The 19377-nt window shown below is 46.7% G+C and overlaps 2 protein-coding genes across 4 annotated transcripts in view; one reads left to right on the top strand and one right to left on the bottom strand.

Annotated features, from left to right (window-relative positions):
- The window catches only part of LOC307203614 (merlin-like), a 30810-nt gene extending 17942 nt beyond the window's left edge, over nucleotides 1-12868 (top strand). For 2 of the 3 annotated variants that reach the window (XM_079954535.1, XM_079954534.1), the window contains exons 10-17: nucleotides 630-704; nucleotides 2349-2462; nucleotides 2956-3078; nucleotides 3400-3617; nucleotides 4960-5065; nucleotides 6352-6479; nucleotides 7919-8078; nucleotides 9976-12868. In XM_079954535.1, the coding sequence (XP_079810661.1) occupies nucleotides 630-704; nucleotides 2349-2462; nucleotides 2956-3078; nucleotides 3400-3617; nucleotides 4960-5065; nucleotides 6352-6479; nucleotides 7919-8078; nucleotides 9976-10302 (1251 nt within the window). In that variant the 3' untranslated portion in view covers nucleotides 10303-12868. The remainder of the gene's footprint in view (nucleotides 1-629; nucleotides 705-2348; nucleotides 2463-2955; nucleotides 3079-3399; nucleotides 3618-4959; nucleotides 5066-6351; nucleotides 6480-7918; nucleotides 8079-9975) is intronic. The other variant, XM_079954536.1, reaches the window with a different exon arrangement.
- On the bottom strand, nucleotides 11957-18134 carry SBDS (SBDS ribosome maturation factor). Its single transcript, XM_079954621.1, has 5 exons — nucleotides 17919-18134; nucleotides 16812-16941; nucleotides 15886-16086; nucleotides 14520-14684; nucleotides 11957-13700 (listed from the first exon to the last, which is right to left on the bottom strand). The coding sequence occupies exons 1-5, from the start codon at nucleotides 18044-18046 to the stop codon at nucleotides 13572-13574; spliced, it is 753 nt and encodes a 250-aa protein (XP_079810747.1). The 5' UTR covers nucleotides 18047-18134; the 3' UTR covers nucleotides 11957-13571.
- Nucleotides 18135-19377: the final 1243 nt, after the last annotated feature.

Here is a 19377-nt window from a genome sequence, read left to right as displayed (position 1 = left end):
ATGTTTTATTTAAAAGGTGTTCCCTCACCTGTGTAACGAATTGGTGGTGTAGAAGTAAATTCTTATCACATGACTAACAAAGACGTAAGGGTGAAGGAATTTTATAGCATAACATATTTATATATAACTACTCACCAAACATGTGCAAACCTTCACCTACCACAGACGCATGGCAACAAAAAAATTAAGAAAATCAGTAGCTATTATTACCAATCTTGTGGCTTGTGAAAACTCAGCATCATCAGTATAAACGAATGTGACCAATGGAAATAGCTTGGAAAGCAGTAAGAAAAGTAAAACTTCAAATACGAAGCGAGGGAAGTGTTTCGTTCTGGTGAATCATAAATAAGCGATCAACGTGTTCAGAGGGGCTCCTCTTCAGCCCCCCCTTGTCTCTTAGTGCCCCCAGGTAACCCCACTGCCCACTGAGCCGCCAGGGGGCAGTACCACCCACTCTGGGAATCACTGGTCTAGCACTATGGTAAATGCTGTGTGGACCCTCTTTTTTATTATTCCACTTGCATCTAATTATGGGAAAGCAGTGCTTCAGCCACATAAAGGCTTTGCATGTGAATGAAGTGATGAAGATCACCTGTATATCCTTTTGCTCTCTCTCTCTCTCTCTCTAGCTCACAATTAAGCCCATTGACAAGAAGGCTGAAGTCTTTAAGTTCTTCTCCTCACAGCCAAAAGTCAACAAACAGGTGAGGGTTTCCTTTTGGCTGTCTCCTTCAGGGTGGTTCCCTCTGTAGGAAGGAAGCAGTAGCTGGTCTCTTAGTGCCTATGGAAGGGTGGGAGGGAAAGAGATAAATTCAGGCTCATCAGGGGAATCATGAGCTTAGAACTGGTCTGTAAGCATGTGGTCACATATGCCTCTGTCTCGCTGTCTCATCAGGATCCTTTAGTCTAGTGGTTTGCAACCTTTTTTTGGCCTTGCCCTAGCTAAGCATTTCTAAAATCCTGACACCCCCCCCATTGACATATAATTCTTATTATTCAAAATGTGAACTCCTATTCATGTGGAGGAAGCCTAAAAGGCCATTTACTGTTAATAACTCATTCTCAAATTGCACCCCCCCTTAAAAATCAAATTGCTCCCCCTGGGTCCCCCATGTTGGGAACCACGGCTTTAGTCAGAGCTTAGGGCAATAAGAACTACATGCATGGTGAGGTCTAATGGGATTGCCATCACCTTTGAGCCCTGCCTGTTCACTTCCCTGGGGCATCAGGATGATGGCTGTTGGAAACCCAATAAATGCGGAATTAGATGGATCTCTAGTTAGGGTTGCCATATTTCAAAAAGTGAAAATATGGGCACAAAAGTTGTTGAGGTTTTCACCCAGACACTGTTTCCAATGACCGAATCCCAGCTATGCCCAGGAAATTACGAACGTATGGCAACCCTAGTTTAGCTCAACTGAGCTTCCAAGCACCTCTGAATGGCGGGGCTGTAGAACCACCAACAGGGTATTGTGTGCCACAGGAGAAGCAAAAGATGTCAAACCTGTTTCTTCTTCACGCAGTGCATAAACTATGGAACTCCCTCCCACAGGAGGCAATGATGGCCACCAGCCTAGACGGCTTTAAAAGATTAGACAAATTCAGGGAGGAGAGGTCTGTTGATGGCTACTAGCCTTGATAGCTGTGTCCTGGCTCTACAGTCAGAGGCAGCCATGCTTCTGAATACCAGTTGTTGGAAACCACAGGAGGGAAGAATGCTGTTGTGCTCAAATCCTGCTGCCCACAATGGGCATCTGGTTGGTCCCTGTGAGAACAGGATGCTGGAGTAGATGGGCCCTTGGCCTGATCCAGCAGACTCTTCTGATCCTCTTACGTTATATTCTTCTGGGCTTGCTGAGCTGGGTAAAGTCAGTACCACAGCCAGCTCCCAGTGGGCCTTGTGAGCCGAGTGCTTGGGAGACATTGTCTCAGCAGAGTGTTGAGGCCACCTGGAGCCTGGAGCAAGCTGGGAAAGCCTGTCCTGTAACCAGAACAGCACTTCCTTGGAGGAGCTGGCTATGCTGTCTTGAAGGGCCCTTGTCTGCAAGGAAGCCCTGGGTTTCATGATGTGGAAGGGATGGTGATGTTAGTGGAGACTCATCCTCTGACTGAGGAAGGCAGGTAGGCAGCCTCTTCAGACCAGAATAGGAGGTGCTAAGGTTCGCTCACTGAATGGGGCAGCCTGTGGGGTGTGGTTCAGGGATCACAACATAGGGGGCGGGGAGTCAGTTGCATTTGCACCCTGCTTGTAAGCTTCCCAGGTATATCTCCAGCTGGCCATTGTGAAAATCAGGATGCTGGCTGAAGTTGGATCCAGCGAGGGTTACACTTGCCTTCCTTTCCCACAGATCATGCAGCTGTTCATTGGAAACCATGACTTGTTTATGAGGAGGCGGCGAGTGGATCCCATCGAGATCCAGCAAATGAAAGCGCAAGCTCGGGAGGAGAAAGCAAGGAAGAAGGTGAGCTTTTGGGGAAACATCTGCTTCAAATGTTGTCACAAAGCTTCAACCTGCTGCCTCTTTGCGGAGATCTCTCCTGGGCCGGAAAACTCATTGGTTGACTATGAGAAGGTCACACCATCCACCCACCTCTTTCTTTCTCTCTCTCTCTCTGTTTTGCCTGCCTCACAGGGTGGTTGGGAGGGTAAAATGAGCAGGTGGGAACCACACGGGTCATCTTGGTTGGAAGAATACTGGAACAGAAAAACTGAAAGAAGTCAAATATGGCAACCACCTTTTGTGGACTTATTTGCAAGGAGGCTTTCATGATATATTACAGTTCATAGCATGGGATCCATTTTGGCATACAGACGGTATATAAATGAATAAACAATGTAGTGTTTGGTAAGGGAGAAGCAAGATTAAGATGGGCATTGTAGCTGTTGGCTCAGGGGGCTGCGCAGTGTTCCTGCGAAGCGGCTCTGCTCATGGTCAGCCTTGCCAATTCCCCCAGATGGAGCACCAGCGCCTGGCCAGGGAGAAGCAGCTGCGGGAGGAGGCTGAGCGGGCGAAGGAGGAGTTGGAGCGGCGCCTTTTTGAGGTGGAAGACAAAGCCCGGCAAGCCAATGAGGCTTTGGTGAGCCATGGCAGTGGGGCCTAGGGTTGCCATATTTCAAGAAGTAAAAATCTGGACAATTGGTGGCTCAACGTAAGTTTGGGTGATCACCATGATCTATTGACCTTTTGGTGGGGTGAGCAGGTGATCCTTGTCCACCGTCTGCCACCACTGATTCCCCCAATCGCCATGCCGATTGCCCAACAGGCAGAGGAGCAGCTACGGGCGCTTAGCAGGCTCTGGCAGCTCCAGCCCCAGTGTGACTCCCAAATGCTGCCACTGCCCAGGTCTCTCGTCATTATTGAGTGCATTTTATCTTTTCAATACAAAATCCCTCTTCAGCGCCGTTCGGAGGCAGCGGCAGAGCTCTTGGCTGAGAAGGCCCAGATCGCTGAGGAGGAGGCCAAACTCCTGGCCCAGAATGCCGCCGAGGCTGAACAGGAGCGCCATCGCTTGGAGATGGCCGCCTTGAAAACCAAGGAAGAGAAGCTTCTGATGGAGCACAAAATGCGGGAGGCAGAACTGATTGCCATGAAGCTGGTGAAAGAATCGGACCGAAGGTGATGAGGCCTGGGGCGGGATGCTCAGTGGGCTTTGGGGCTTCTGGGGCTGGCTGGACGCTGCTTAGGATGGCCTCCAACACGTTTTTCTGTCTTTGGAGGGCATTTCCTTGAGTCCTTCTTTCAGATTTGATCAGGTTTGTTTGTGATGGCCCCTTGAAAAGTACATAGAGAGGAAGGAGGAAGTTGAGGAAGAGTGGCACTCTTTCCCAATTCCTCTTTCAGCTCGATGTATTTGTCAGGATTAATTCAGCTGACCCAGCCTGCTTTTTTAAAATGAATAGTGCTAGTTCTCACCTCCCAGACTAATACATGGATTGGAATGTCATAATCCTTTGGATTTTGCAACTCTCTTCCTGGCTCCAAGAAATGTACCAAAATGCATTAAAAACACATGTTTTTCAATAAAATACCGTATTTTTCGCTCCATAGGACGCACTTTTTCCCCTCCAAAAATGAAGGGGAAATGTGTGTGCGTCCTATGGTGCGAATGCAGGCTTTCGCTGAAGCCTGGAGAGCGAGAGGCATCGGCGCGCACCGACCCCTCTCGCTCTCCAGGCTTCAGGAAGCTATCCGCAAGCCTTGCGCGCCCGGCGGGAGGTCCCGCCGAGCGCACGAGGCTTGGGGCGGCAGCCTGTTGCCCAAAGCACAGGGAGCCCTCCGGAGGGCTCCCCGTACTTGGGCGAGTGTCTGCAAGCCTTGCGCGCGAGGCTTGGGGCGGCAGAAGGGTCTCCTTCTGTTCCTTCTCCAGGTTTGCTGAAGGGCGATGCCCCTTCTCCCTCTCTGCGCAGCACCTCTCCTGTGAAGGAGGGGCGCTGGGCAGAGAGAGAGAAGGCGTAGTGCTCCTTCAGCGACGCGTCTGTCCTGGCTTCTGCTTTAGCCCTGCGCAGCCTCTTTGCGCAGGGGGAGCCTTCATCCCGCTGCCCTGAAGAGGCTTGGCACGGTTACCCCAGAAGCCAGAACAGCCACACGGTATCCCAGAAGCCAGATCCCTCTTGCTGTTCTGGCTTCTGGGGTTCAGAATAATTTTTTCTTGTTTTCCGCCTCCCAAAACTAGGTGCGCCCTATCGTCCGGTGCGCCCTATGGTGCGAAAAATACGGTACATCTAGAAAGGCATACATTCAGATAAAATATGTACTTAAATAACTTTGTGATAAAATCTGTATTTTGATATTATTATTATTTCATACAAATTATGCACCACTTAGGCAGCTGACAGAATCATGAATATTTATCAATAAAAGCATTGAAAATTAGGTAAGGCCCGTGGCAATTTCCAGTGCATCAGTTTAGCATTATGGGGTTGCTTGAGCACTGATGGTGGTGGTTCTTGGTTGGCAGGGCTAAGGAAGCTGAACATCTGAAACAGGACCTGCAGGAAGCCAGAAATGCAGAGGAAAAAGCCAGGCAGAAACTCCAGGATGTTGGCAAGCTCAATCCTCCTTCTGTAAGTCTTTCTCCTGGTAGGGAAGTGTGGGGTTTGCTAAGAGGCCTGCAATGGCTTTTATTGCCCCCCTGGGCAGGTTCCCAAGATTTTGCGTTCTTTTTTTTAACATTTCCTTTATTACCATTATTAACAATGCAAAAGTTTGGGAGCAGGGTATTACTTCATACCATATACAAAGCAAACAAGCAATAAATAATAAGAGAAAGAAATGGCTGCGCACCATCTAAATTGAGACATCCATATTTCCTGAGCTGGTGAAGACATTTGAAGCCAGCCCTATATAGGGAAGTTTTTAATGTTTGATGTTTTATTGAGTTTTTATATTTTGCTGAAAGCCACTAGTAAATCATCATCATCATCATCATCATCATCATCTAAGTCTGAAGCAGAGGAAATACAATCCCACCAGATGACATAAAAGCATTCTGGATCCTCCATCCTCCCCCTGGAAACATGCAGTTTATGTGCAGTTCTTTCCACAATAGCCACAAGTTCTTATACTACACAGAAAAATGCAGATTTTTTTTCAACGTCTTTCCTTGCTGGGCTATTGAAATGCTAGCTGCAGCTAGCATCCATGTCAAAATCTCAGTGTTCTCATTTTTAAAAAGTAATTCTGTAGCCATATTAGCAAAATATGCAGGTAGCCCTCTAAGCAATTTTTATGAAATGAGCCAACCTGGCTGCTCCCTCTTATCAGTGTTTATAGCCATTGTATGTGCAAGAAGTAAACTTGTTCGGACAGCAGGCAAAAGGCCAGTTCTGCAGATCAAAGTGGCTGAGGTGCCTTGTATGTTCCTAAGCCAGTCTCTGTCCATCCAGTGGGTCTTAAAGCCCCTTTGCAGGCCAGAACTGGAGCCTGTCCCTGGACTTGGCACCAGGTTCCAGGCACAAGTGCCACAGATGGGGCATTATGAGTCTGAATCAGAATTTCCATCACCCAAGACTGTCTTTCCTAGAAGATGTTCTGTGCCCACTCGGTGTATTTTTATTTATTGCATTTATATCTCAACTTTTTTTGCAAAGGAGCTCAAGGCGGGGTCCATGGTTCTACCTCCTCCTCATTTAATCCCCACCACAACCCTGTGAGGTAGGTTAGGCTGAGAGACTGTGACTGGACCAAGGTCACCCAGTGAACTTCATCACTGAGTGGGGATCTGAGCCTTGGTCTCCCAGGTCCTAGTCGAATGCCATAACCACTACTGTCCCCTTAAAAACTGTTCTGTCTAAAAGCCTTCCGGGTTTCAGATGATGTTTCAAACCCTTCCTCTCTGTTTTGTCACCAGAATGCTGCCAAGGGCACCCAGCCCTCCTCCGCTGATGCCAGGGATGCCTGCCCTGACAAAGTATCCATAAAACTGGATTTAAGGGACATTGACTTGAAGAGGCTTTCCTTGGAGATAGAGCGAGAGAGGTAGGAACTGAAAATAATCATAATAAATAATAATAAATTTTACTTATACCCTGCCCTCCCCGGCCAGAGCCAGGCTCAGGGTGGCTAACACGAATAACATTTCAGTAAAAACATAATAAGGGGAAAAAAAATTAAAATACAGGTTAAAATGCAATTTAAAATGCAGCCTCATTTTAAAAGTCAAAACCATAAGGGGAGGGAAACATAAGGTTCAGACTGAGTCCAAACCAAAGGCCAGGTGGAACAGCTCTGTCTTGCAGGCCCTGCGGAAAGATGTCAAGTTCCGCAGGGCCCTAGTCTCTTGTGACAGAGCATTCCACCAAGTTGGGGCCAGTACTGAAAAGGCCCTGGCCCTAGGTGAGTCCAACCTAACCACCTTGTGGCTTGGGACCTCCAAAATGTTGTCATTAAGGTCCTCCGTGGGGCATACCAGGAGAGGTGGTCCCGTAGGTACGTGGGTCCTCGGCCGCATAGAGCTTTAAAGGTCAAAACCAGCACCAGTACTCCACCGGGAGCCAGTGCAGTTGGTAAAGCACTGGATGAATGTGATCCTGCAGCAAGGACCCCATAAGGAGCCTCGCCGTGGCATTCTGCACCTGCTGGAGTTTCTGGGTCAGCTTCAAGGGCAGCAGGCGAGGTTTTCTGAGCTCCCAATCAAGATGCTGCCACCAGAAGCAGAAGCACTCTGCATCAGCTCAACCAGGCCAAAGGGGTCCCAAAGGAAAGCTTGTGAGCATCACCTGAATGCAACAGCAGCACTCTCCCCACTTGTGATTCCCAGCAACTGGTACTCGAAGGCATACTGCCTCCAACAGGGGCGGGAGAACACAGCCATTGTGTCTAGTTGCCTTGGATAGCAATATCCCCTCCATGAACTTGTCTACCCACCTGTTTGAAGCTGTCAGAGTTGGTGGCTGTCACTACATCTTGCGGCAGAGAATCCCCTAGTTTCACAATGCTCTTTGTCAAGGAGTTCCATCTTTTGTTTGCCCTGAAGCTTCTGACATTCAGCTTCACTGACTGCCCTGTATTTTATTAGAATCCATTCCGGAAGTCCATTTGACTTCCGAAATGTTCAACTTCCAAAGAGCGGCTTCTGATTGGCTGCAGTAAGCTCCTGCAGCCAATCAGAAGCTGCAGAAGCCCTGTTGAACTTTCGGCTTCCAAAACACTCAAGTCTGGTTTTCGATTGTTTGGGAGCCGGAATGTTAGACTCCCAAGGCGTTTGGGAGCCAAGATACAACAATTAGTATTAATTGCAGGGGTTGGACTAGATTACCATTGGGGTCCCTTCCAACTTTATGATTTTAAGAGTGGGAGTGCACTTTCTCCAGACTTTTGTCCTCCCCTTTTACTTACCAAATATTGTCAACCAAACAGACAGATGTAGGCAGTCCTAAACTTTTTGTGTTTGTCTATTCCCCTCCACCACCACCCAGATTAGATTACCTGGATAAGAGCAGGAAGTTTGAGGATCGGCTGAAAGAACTCAAGTCCGAAATCCACGCCCTGAAAGTCGAAGAGAGACACGCAGGCTTCCTCTCGCACTGGAGCGAAGTCCTTGGGTCGCTGGGCCGTTCCTCGGGGAAGATGTGCAAGGTTGGACTGCAGCCAAGCGTTTTATTTCCCAGATTTCTCTAATGTATACGGAAAGGCTTGTGCTGGAAGAGACAAGAGGTCTCTTGGGCCTGGTGCTTGGCAGTCGCCAGTGGTGATGGTGGTGAGTTGCCTTCAGCGAGCAGGCTGTCAGGCAAAAACAGGAACAGCTCAGGCATCCTTAATTTCCAGAGGGGTAGCCTGTTGCAGCAAAATCAAGAAGAGCCTTGCGGCACCTTAACAAATTGTCTCTTGTGGACTAGAGTCCACTTTGTGCATCTTATAAAGCAGGGGTGTCCAACTTTCAAGACTACGATCTACTCCCACTATAAAATAACTGGCAGTGATCTACCTGTCAAAGTTGCTGATCTTTTTTTTAGGGGATGATGACCCAAAGTTGTTGAGCTTTTTAAATATATTTTTGGAATGGGGGGCCATCGGGGGATCACAATCACTGGATCGCAATCACCCCACGATCAATCACTAGATTGCAATCAACCTGTTGGATACCCCTGTTATAAAGTGTCGTTCATGATGTGGACATGGTTCTAAGAGATAGGATTGTGTGTGAGAGAAAGCAGTAAAACCAGGAAGGAATGAAATGCAAGATTATTTATTATTATTATTATTATTTATTACCTGCCCTTCAGCCTAAGGTCCCAGGGCAGGCTACAGCATTAAAACACAGCATTAAAAACAAATTTAAAAATATAATTAAATTGTATGCAAAATATAGCACAGTAACTTGTTACCACAAGGCTGGGAAACCTCTGGTCTGTGGGCCAATCTTGGCACATGAAGGGGTCCAGCCCACGAAGGTTAGCCCTGCTCCCCAAGCCATGCTCACCAGTCCACCAGCTGGAATCACTGGGAAGGTGGAAGAATCCAGCTCTGAGCTGGTAATGTAGCAGGGACAGTGAGCGCTATTATCTGCATTTTTCTTGAGCTGCTGCTAAGTGAGCCCCCAGGGACAGTTTGGTAGTAGCTTATGGGGCTTAATCCCAGAATTTGTTTGCACTGGGGCCCAAATCGCCTGCACTTCCCCTGCTCTTTTTAATCAATTTAAAAGCTTTGCTTTTAAGAGTGACAGGGATGCACTGCAGAGAGCAGCGCCTGAGACCTTGCTTCATACTGCCTTAAGATGCTCAGAGTCAATTTTGTGTCAGGTGACTTGACCTGAGCCTTTTAAGTACGGTATCTAGCAATGTCAGCTGCATTTATACTGAGAACTAATATTGCAGCCTCTTCTTTATGGCACTTAGTGGCACTGATGTGCTTTTGAGAGTGGTATTCCAGGGAAAGACACCAACCTGGTCCCTAGCAGGACCTGGCTGAGACCTAACCATGGACTCCTTGAACATTGGGGAAGAAGTCATTTTAAAGGGACAGGTCCATAGCTCACTGGTAGGGCATCGGCTTTGCATGCAGAAGATCCCAGGTTTAATCCCCATTGTCTCTAGGTATAGTTGGGAATTCACTTGTCTGAAACCCTGAGGAGCCGTTGCCGCATTGTCTGTGTAGACAATGCAGAGCTAGATGGGCCTAAGGTCTTATACTCAGTATAAGGCAACTTCCTGGGTTCCTATTTTTGCTTCCCTACTCTTTGAACACAGGAAGCTGCCATACAGAGTGAGATACTTGGTCCATCCAGCTCTGTAGCATCTACATTGACTGGTAGAAACTTTCCAGGGTTTGAGCCTACTTGTGAAGGAGCTGAGCATCTCTTTTGTAGAAAATTGAGTGCTTGGTGCCTTCACGGAACTACCGTTCCTTGAAGTCTTTTTTTGAGCAGGGGGTCATGAGGATCAAACAGACTAAAATGGTTCAAAATGGATGCAGTATAGATGCACCCTGATTTTAGCAGGATGTTAATGGCCAATGTGTGTGTTGTTTTTCTAAGACTCCTTTGTGGATGAACCCCTTTGAAGTGGACTTGTTGGACAGCCTGCAGCAGCCTTTTGTGCCGTGCCCACTTCAAGTGACCAACAGCTCTCTGCCCAGAACGCCAGCGGAAAAACCCTCTTTTGAGATAGACGCCCTGGCTGCCAGTAATGTGGGAATAAGGAAGCACATTAAGGTAACTGAGCTTGGCGATCTTCTACACTTCCTGGTTCAAATTGTGTCTTTTTTGCCAGCTGCTCTCTTGGGCTGCTTATGTGCTATTTTGACTGAGATATTCACACAAAACCTGGTGCGCAGAATCGGCGCAAATTCCCATGGAATGTGACACTATTTCCAATGAAAGCTTTTGGGCAGGTGCTGCTGAGTGCTCAAGTGTCAGGCCTGAAGATCATGGCTCACCCTTTTGTGTGGTTCCAGCACATGGGCACTCAGGTATATTGCCTCTGAACATGAAGGTTCCACTTACTGTAGCTCTTGTGGTTAACAGCCATTGATAGGCCTGTCCTCTATGGATTTGGCTGGAGAACTTGTTGGTTTCATGAGATCAAATGTAGGGAACCTTTGGCACTCCAGATGTTGCTGAACCACAACTCCCATCATCCCTGGCAAGTGGCCACACTTGTAGTTTGTAGATGTAGTCTGGCAACATCTGGAGTGCCAAAGGCTTCCCACACTTGCTGTAGATGTTGCTGGCCTTCAGCTCCCTTCATCCTTAAACACTGGCCATGCCACCTGAAGAGTGATGGGAGTTTGAGTCCTACAACATCCAGAGGTCCCCAGGTTCTCCATCCCTCATCCATTCCTTCCTTAAAGCCATCTAGTGGCTATCTCTGTGTACATAACATTACCTGCGGCTTTCAAAAGTGTTTCTGTCTTTTCAGTTCCAAATCCTGTCCTACACCTGCTTTTTCAAGCTGAAATAACTTTATTTTCTATCTCCACTCAGGTACAACAACACAAAACAGACGTGATCTATATCTGAAGCACCTTAAGGTGACTGTCTGCAGCTAGGTCACCATTTGTTTTGAGGAAGTCTAAAAGCTACTCTCAGATCCTAGACTGTTGTAGAAACCTGCCACATCTGTGCCCTACTTTGGTTCCCAGGATGTGTTTCTTGCATTCAAAAGCAGATCTGGTGATACTGGATGCACCAGAGGTGGGTAGGGCTCCCCACCACACCTCAGGTATCAACCTGAAGGTATAGTAAAACTTCATGTATTTAGTGGTGACTCAGCATTTCAATAGGTACACTTACGCACAGTTCTATAATAATTAAGGTATGGCCCCAATTTGGCTAAAGTTAGTTGCGACTAAATCAGCAATTAAGCTTACTTGGAAATAAGTCCCACTGAACATAGTGGGACTTACCTTCTAAGAACTGAAAGCTGTTTGTTGTGACCAGCTCCGTGTTCCACTGAAAAGAAATGGGGCTGTAATCAGAACTTAACTGAATCAGGTCCTGTGTATTTAGGAATCTGTGTGGATGGTTATGTTCACAAGTATTGTGATGAATGTAGAGAATTCTGCAGCTATTATTAATGCCTTTTAAAAAAAAAATTAAAAGATGACAAAGGGCTTTGAATTAAGGGACAAAACTTGAAATGCAAAAAATCTCCTAGTTAACTAAAAGCGGTTTAAAACGACTATGCCATATGTATTCCCAAGCTGATGTGGGCTTTAACGTATGTTTTAGAAATCTTGCTTGGAATGGGAGTTGAAGCCCCTATCATAGAGGGGACCAGATTGTGAGAAGGCTGATCCTATGGGTGCCCACTTAGAAGTAACTCCCATTCTTTTCCGTGGGGCTTACTTGGGAGTAAGCATCTAGGATTATAGAAACACACCAAGACCTGTCCTTGAGTAAACATGCACAGGGAACTGCTTAGTTAGAATCTGCGTATCAGCCATTCAGTCAAGGGTTAGGGTTTGTAAACAGTCACAAAGAAAGAGGCTTGAAACAAAAGACGGAGGAAGAGGAGTCAGCAGAAAGCTAATTTTAATGTCAGTATCCAATGTGAAGATTCTGCATTTTATATTTTGTAAAGGCCAAAATAACACAAGTCTCTCATCAGAAGCTCCCCTCTGCACTCACAAACAACGCAACGTGGAGGAATCAGTGCTCTTTCTAGCGAGCGTCTGCCCCCCCCCCTCCAAAAGCTGGGGAGCTGTGTCTGTGTTCCTTAAGAGCAGGCAGGAATGGAGAAACTGCAGCCCTTCAGGGGTTGCTGGACAACTCTCTGCATCTTTGACCTTACTTGGCAATGATGGCTGAGGCTCACGGGGACCAAGAAGCACAGCATCATCATATGGAGGCCCACAGGTGTTCCCTATTCAGCAGCACCCATAACAGGGATGGGGGACGGATGACATCAGGGTGACTCTTCCCTATTTCATGCATAAAACATAGTTTCATGGCATCTCATCAGTGCAACATTAGAAGGAAAAAACAATGTCTTGCCTTATAAAGTTCTCTTTCTTAGTGTCTAGTATCTGAGGTTAAAGGTGCAGCAGCTCCCAAAGAGGTGCCTGCAAATAGTCTGCAGTTCGTTCTCTGCAGAGAGCTAGAGAACGACATGAACTCAGGCAGGAAATGCTTTTTTTTGGGGGGGGGGGAATCTGACTGTAACCCCAAACTTATCTACAGGAAATTAAGGGCCTCCTGGCATTTTCTACTTGGCACCTGAATTGTCTTCACCTGTGTGGTCTAGTCGCCAAACCATCAATTGGTACAATGAATGGAAAGAACTCAAGGGAAGGGTAGAGAGTCACTGGAGCCCAGGCTGGGCCTTTTGCATAGATCAAGAGGCTGATCTATGAAATAAATACTGATATATTTTAAGTTATTGTAAATATAATTTTCTTTTTTCCAAAATAAATTATCTGAAGAATTATTTCTGGAGCTTGGCTTTTCTGTGTCTGGTCAGTGCTTTGACGGGTCCCTCAACATGAACAATGACTCCGCAGCCACTAAAAGCATACGGTGGTGCTGCTGGAACTCAAAACCAGCTGCAGAAGGTTGGGCACACAGATCTTCCTCCCGGCCCAGCAACCCACAAGCTGGTTCCATGGCACACACACAGAAGACCGCGTTCAACATTTTCTTGTCACTGCCCTTCACAGCAAGCAACTAAAAGGCAACTGGGAAGGGGGGCTGCATACTAAGGCTGTGACAGGATCAGGCCTGCCAATGCTTGCTTTTCCATTTATTTTTAGTGGCTATGGTCAGTTTCTTCTCTGACAAGTGGCGGTCCCAGCTCACAGCCTGCTGCAATTCTTCAGTCTTTAAGGAAAGACGTTTTGGCATTTTGTGGACCCTCGACCCCCTGTAGCTAAGCACTCAAAGAACGAGGAAATAGTCCCAGCAGAACCAACCCGACTAGGGAGGGCTTCCCACCTTTCGACTCAAATGAGAAGGTTCTTATTCTCCAAGTTGCCTTCAAATGCAACCACTCACCAAGGTTGGGGTGGGATTAACACCCAAAGAAAAGCTCAAACAAGAATTGGGAAAAATAGCAAAGGTCAACCCACAAACAGGCGACGTGAGAGAGCCTTTAATACAGTTCTTGCTGGGGTTGGGGTGAGATTGGTTGGCGGCTACTCCAGGCGCTCATCCCCTTCTTCCACATCTTTCAGGCTGAGCACTTCAAGGGTCCCTTTGCCTTTAGTCTCACACCGGATCAACTCGTCAATCTCCCGGAAGCAGCCTGGATCCACAAGGCAGACCTGTAACATTGGCATTTGCATCAGACCGGACAGGTTGCATCTCATGGAGAAATGCTTGGCTGGGTCAGATCCAGGTGCCTTCACCTAGCCATCCACCCTGTAACTGACAGCAGCCAGCCAGATGCCTCCAAGAAGCCCACAAAAAGGGCAAGAGGCCTCTGAGCAGAAGCTTCCATTCAGCCACCTGCAGAATCCTCCTCAAATATGTTTCAAAGGGAATTAAAGTCATCTAAGCCACTAGCCATCCATCACCCACATTTAGCAGCTGTGAATTTCACACAGTATGATGGACTAGATGGGGCTGATGGGAAGTGTAGTCCAACAACACCTGAAGGGCAGGCACCAGGTGAGGGAATACACCAATAGTGACTACGGCACCCAATGATGCCTCTGCTCTGCCACCACAGTTGAAGGCAGCAATGCTTCTGAACGCCAGTTGCTGGAAACCGCAGGAGACAAAAATGCTCTTGGGCTCAAATCCTGTTTGCTGGTATCTCACAGGCACCTGGCTGGCCACTGTGAGAATGGGATGCTGGACTAGATGCACCACAGGCTTGATCCAGCAGGCCTCTTCTAACATTTATTTGCTAAAAATCTGCACAACCGTTCATTGATTGGTCTGGCCTATGGATGCAATCTTACACTGATTTACCCAGCAGAAGGCCCTACTGAATCCACTGGGCCCCCTCACAAGCCAAGATGCAAATGGCTAGGCTGTAAAGGTGACTCCCCATCTCTATGGCTCCTTGCATGTGATTAGGGATCCCAGAGGAATCACTTACCTCCCCTCCCCCTCCAGAAAATGTCTCTTTGACTTACAATTTCCAGCTGTTCGTCAAAATCCTCACTCTCGATTACTTTGATCAGGGGCTTCAGCTTCTCTTTCAGCCTCTTCCCCTCTTTCCGGGGGAGGACAAAGCGGAGACGCATGTGCGCCCGCTCAATCTGCATAGTCTCCTTCAGCTGCTTGATTACCTCCAAGGCCTGTGGGGAAAATCAAGAGGCTTACTTGTCCAACTGAGGGACAGTGGGCTCTGACACTTCAAAAGCAAGGCCTTCGCACTTTACAAGCCACACAGAATACAGTCATACCTTGTGTTGTGTTAGGTTCATGTTGTGTCTTTTCGGCCTGCGAACGCGGCGAACACGGAAGTGTACACTTCCGGGTTTCACCGCATGCGCAGAAGCGTTCTGTGCGCTTTGCACATGCGTAGAAGCGCTCTATTGCACTCCGCATTTGCGCTGAAGTGCTGCTCTAGTTGCGGACTTTTTGGGGTGTGAACGGCTCCCCAGAACGGATCGTGTCCGCAACTAGAGGTACCAGTGTACAAAATATACAGCAAAGATCAAACATACTATAGCAATCTGATCTGGCCAATAAACCATAATTAAAAACATGACTTTAAAATAAATAACTTATATCAAGTGAAGAAACATTCAGTAATCCATTTAGAATGTAACCTTATACAATAAAATTCTTTCTCAGAATAGCAGCAAATAATAATTAAACAGAAATTCATTCTGAACAATTACAATGAATCGTTACTAGACTGTAATCAATAAAAATAACAGCAAAGTTATGATATGTAAAATTCCACGATATATAAAATTACAAAATGGACTGGTTCCCTGCTCCACGTCCAATATCTCTTCCTTATGCTGCCCTAACTAACACCTGGCACCTGCAGCTCTCCTCCGCCCCTTTTCTCTTCCCAACAAATCTGATACAGAGAGATTGGCTGGCCTAGCAGGGAACTGAACCTGGATGTCCTGAGTCCTAGTTCAAAACTTTACTTAATCACTGTCTCTAGTTAAGCTCCGTTAACTGTGACTACTGTTTGGCCCCCCAGGAAGAGTAGAAGGTAAATCACTTCCAGTGGGCTTCCTTCCCCAGCTCAAAAGCAGCAAGAGAGAGATCACTGCACTGCTCCTAATTAACAAAGGAAGCTGCTTTATACAATTTCAACCTTTGATCTACAATGACTGGCAGTGGTTCTCCAGGGTTTCAGGCAGAAGAATTTCCCAACCCTACCTGGAGAAGTTGGAGCAGGAATATGGGTACTTCCTATGGGCTTGCCCCCCCAAAGGCTAAAATAAAATACTCTTAAATAAAAATAAAACTGATTCAGGAGCTTAGCATGGCACACCACTAGAGATAAGATGGTCTCCTGTGGAAGTCACTTACCTGCTGCTTGGTGCTTTTCCCAGGTTTGACTGAGTAGTGAATATCCTTCATAGCTCTTTCAATGAGGATGACTGTGTACGGCCTCTTTGTTTCTGGGTTCACGCATTTCTCTGCCACAATGGTTGCAATGTCACGAAACATCTGCTCCAGCTGCGTGTGCCGCTCTTTATCCGACACTTGCAGCTCTCCCTTGGCCAGAATCTGAAAGAGAGAAGCTTTGTGTTTGGATGCTGCAAAAATCTGGTCCAGTCTTCTGAAATTTTCAGGTACAGCCAGACAGGTTACCCCAGGCAGCAAGCCCTGGAAGAATGACTAGCTTGAATGTTTTGGGGGGAAATTGCAAGTTTGTACTATGGTAGTGGTGGGGGGACTTCTAGCCTATGGGCCTAATTTGGCCCACCAGTTCTCCCCATTTAGTCCACGAGGCCATTTCAGCCCTATACCTGCCACATACGATGTCAAATGTGGAACAGGTACACGTACAGATGGGGCCTGGCTGGCTGAAAGGGGGGTTCTTCTGGCTGGCTGAAAGGGAGCTTATTGTGTATAGTGTTTACTTAATTGAAGTAAAATTGGTTTTATATGGGTGTTTTAACTTGGATTTTAACTGTTTAAATTGTATTGTTTATGGATAAATTTTGATGTATTGTTTTCGATATGGGCCAATGGCCGTAATAAATCAAACTGAAGCTGGCTGAAAGGGGGGTTGCTGATGCCGCCAATTATGTGTTGTCAGGTCTTGCAAAACACGATGCCTTTTCCCACACAATTTGACTTCAAACCAAGTTGCTTGACATTACAACTATCAAACTTGGCCTGACCACTGTGCGTACTCATTGTGGCATTAAAGAATGACCCAAAGGCATTTTAACAAGAGAAAGAGAGGGGAGGCGGTCTGCCTGCCAACAGACACCTTGAGAGCCTACCATCTTGCAGATTTCTGTCTGGTCTTCCGTGCCAAAGGCTTTGACCAGCTCTTCCTTCTTTGCCACTTGGCCCTTGGAGACATTCACAAAGACGGTGTGTGTCTGCAGGACTTCATCAAGGTCCTTTTCCCTAAGAAATTTTTTTTTTATGAGTAAAGCACATTCTGGAATAATCACACAAGGACTGGATGCAAATACTAAGAACATTATGGTCAGTCATTTGCTAGCACTTTAAGGTGGCAACTACTACAAAACTGCCTAAGAGGAACTCTGCTGGATAAGGCCAAAGGCATGAGATCAGCATCCTGATCTCATCAGATGCCCTAATGGAAAGCAGGACCCGAGTGCAACAGCAGTGCTCTCCCCACTTGTGATGCCCAGCAACTGGTTCTCAGAGGCATACTGTCTCCAACAATGGATGCAAAACATAGCCTTTGGGGCTAGTAGTCCCTGGCTATTTTATCCTCTGTGAGTTTGTCTAACCCTCGTTTAAAGCCATCCAAGTTGGTGATCATCACTACATCTTATTATTTATTTGTTACATTTATATCCCACCTGTCTTTCCAAGGAGCTCATGTACATAGTTCTCCCCTTCTCCTTTTTATCCTCACAATAACCCTGTGAGGTGGGTTAGGCTGAGAGACCGTGACTGGCTCCCACACAGTGAGCTTCATGGCTGAATGGGGATTTGAACTCTGGTCTCCCAGGTCCTTGTCTAATGCTCCAACCACTACACTACACTACACTACCGGATATGAATTTCAGTTTTAACCACACCAAGATTAGGCACTTGGATATTATGCTTGCTTCAACAGCACTGGCTGCTGTTACTTTAATTAATAAGCTTTTTAATATTGAGCTTCAATGCTGTTAACCTGCCCTGGAACCTTAGGTGAAGGGTGGGTAATAAACGATCAATAAAACAATACATACCATCGAAAAACTATGTGAGTAAGCAGGCACAGAAATTTAGCCTTCCACTCTGTGCATGCTCATAAACCCTCTGTTTTAACCATTAGGTCAATAAACTGCGGGAGGCTGTTTATCTGTCAATCTCAATCTCTTCGTTTCCGGCCCCCGCCCCGCCCCCGCTTCCGGTCAACTTACGTGCCGCTCCGCCAGCCCATGACCTTGTTCCGGTAGCAGGCGATCTCGAAGCGCTTCCCTGCCCTCTTGACGCGCACCACGGCCACATTAGTCAGGCGGATCTGGTTGGTGGGTGTGAAGATCGACATGATGGCGACGGAGATGTGCCCGCAGTTGCTGTCAGAAGCAATGGTCGCTCCGCGCCTGCGCACCAACCGCTCTCCCCTCCTGGCTCCGCCCACAGACGCCAATCAGGGCCAATGAACGAGCCTTTTCCTCCTCCGCCTTATTGTGGCGAAGGTAGCGTCGGAGCTCGCGAGAGACGAGAGCGCCTGTTGTGGGTGCTTTTCGATTTCTGTCCGGGTGGGAAATCAAACCTCGTGATGACTTGTTCCGGCGCACCCTTCCTAGATGGGTTTACCTGAGAGTTACCTGGCCCATTGAAACCAAAGGAGGCACTTCCCAGTTGATATTATTTCCTGTTCCCCCCTTTTAAAAAACCCAAAACATTGATCAGCTTTACAAACCGGGACTCGAGGTGGCTTACACAAAGTAAAACAACACTGATAAAATACCGAATGTTAACACATATAAAAGGTAATCCTTTAAAAGTAATTAAAACAATTAAAAGAAATCTATTCAAACCGTAATTTAACAGATTTAGGGTTGTTGTTGTTTTTGCTGAGACTCCCGGTCATAACATGCCCCAATGAAATCAATCATGTTGATTTAAAGTTTTCAAATAAACTGTCCCGATAGAATGATGTGCGAGAGACCAGGGTTCAAATCCCCACTTGGCCATAAAGCTCACTTGGGCCAGTCACTCACTGCCTTCCATTCTATCCTCCCTCACAGGGTTGTTGTGGGAATTAACTGAGGAGGGGGAGAACCATGACTGACACTGAGCACCTTGGAGAAAAAGACAGGATATAAATATAATACATAATAACAATAAAATACACTTAATACTGATACAGAAGAGGGAATTCAGAAAGTGTGGATTTAAGATCCTAGTCTATATCTATCAGCATTGGATTTAAAATTGTTTTCATGCATGAAAATGTCAACAAGACGACCAGCTTTTCATTATCATACATACTTAGCAGGTTCGATGTGATTTTAATTTTCCAGTTTCATGATTTGGCAAGTTCACCCCCCTCCCCCCCAATAGCCTTTTTACATGAGTGAAATAATCAGAAGTCTGACACAGGACCATAGATTCCGTCAGAAATCATAGACTTCTGGTTGTTTTGCTGTGATTGTTTTACATGTTTTACAATGAGTCGGATTTCTCTGCTCCGTCTTTAGTTAAAACAAGACATCTTCTGGAAAATTGTACTGTACAGTATTGAGTGTTTTGCTTTCTCGTTCAGAAAAATGAAAACAAATTCCTTGCCAGGGACACTATCAGGGGAGCTTATGCTTTTATTGTCGTTAAATCGCTTTGAGCTGTTTCCTGGGAAGCGATTCGTAAATAAAG

Source organism: Podarcis cretensis (assembly GCF_951804945.1).
Source record: "Podarcis cretensis genome assembly, chromosome: 15".
NCBI classification, from domain to species: domain Eukaryota; kingdom Metazoa; phylum Chordata; class Lepidosauria; order Squamata; family Lacertidae; genus Podarcis; species Podarcis cretensis.
The sequence above is the reverse complement of the archived record's forward strand: the minus strand, read 5'-3'. Positions and strand labels throughout refer to the sequence as shown.

Bases quoted from the DNA above. Each gene is read 5' to 3' on its own strand.
- SBDS (XM_079954621.1), bottom strand. From the start codon at position 18,046: ATGTCGATCTTCACACCCACCAACCAGATCCGCCTGACTAATGTGGCC. The intron at 16,942-17,918 runs GTAAGTTGACCG...AAAATTTCTTAG, and splicing joins ATGGGCTGGCGGAGCGGCAC to GGAAAAGGACCTTGATGAAG. The intron at 16,087-16,811 runs GTAGGCTCTCAA...TCTCTCTTTCAG, and splicing joins AGACAGAAATCTGCAAGATG to ATTCTGGCCAAGGGAGAGCT.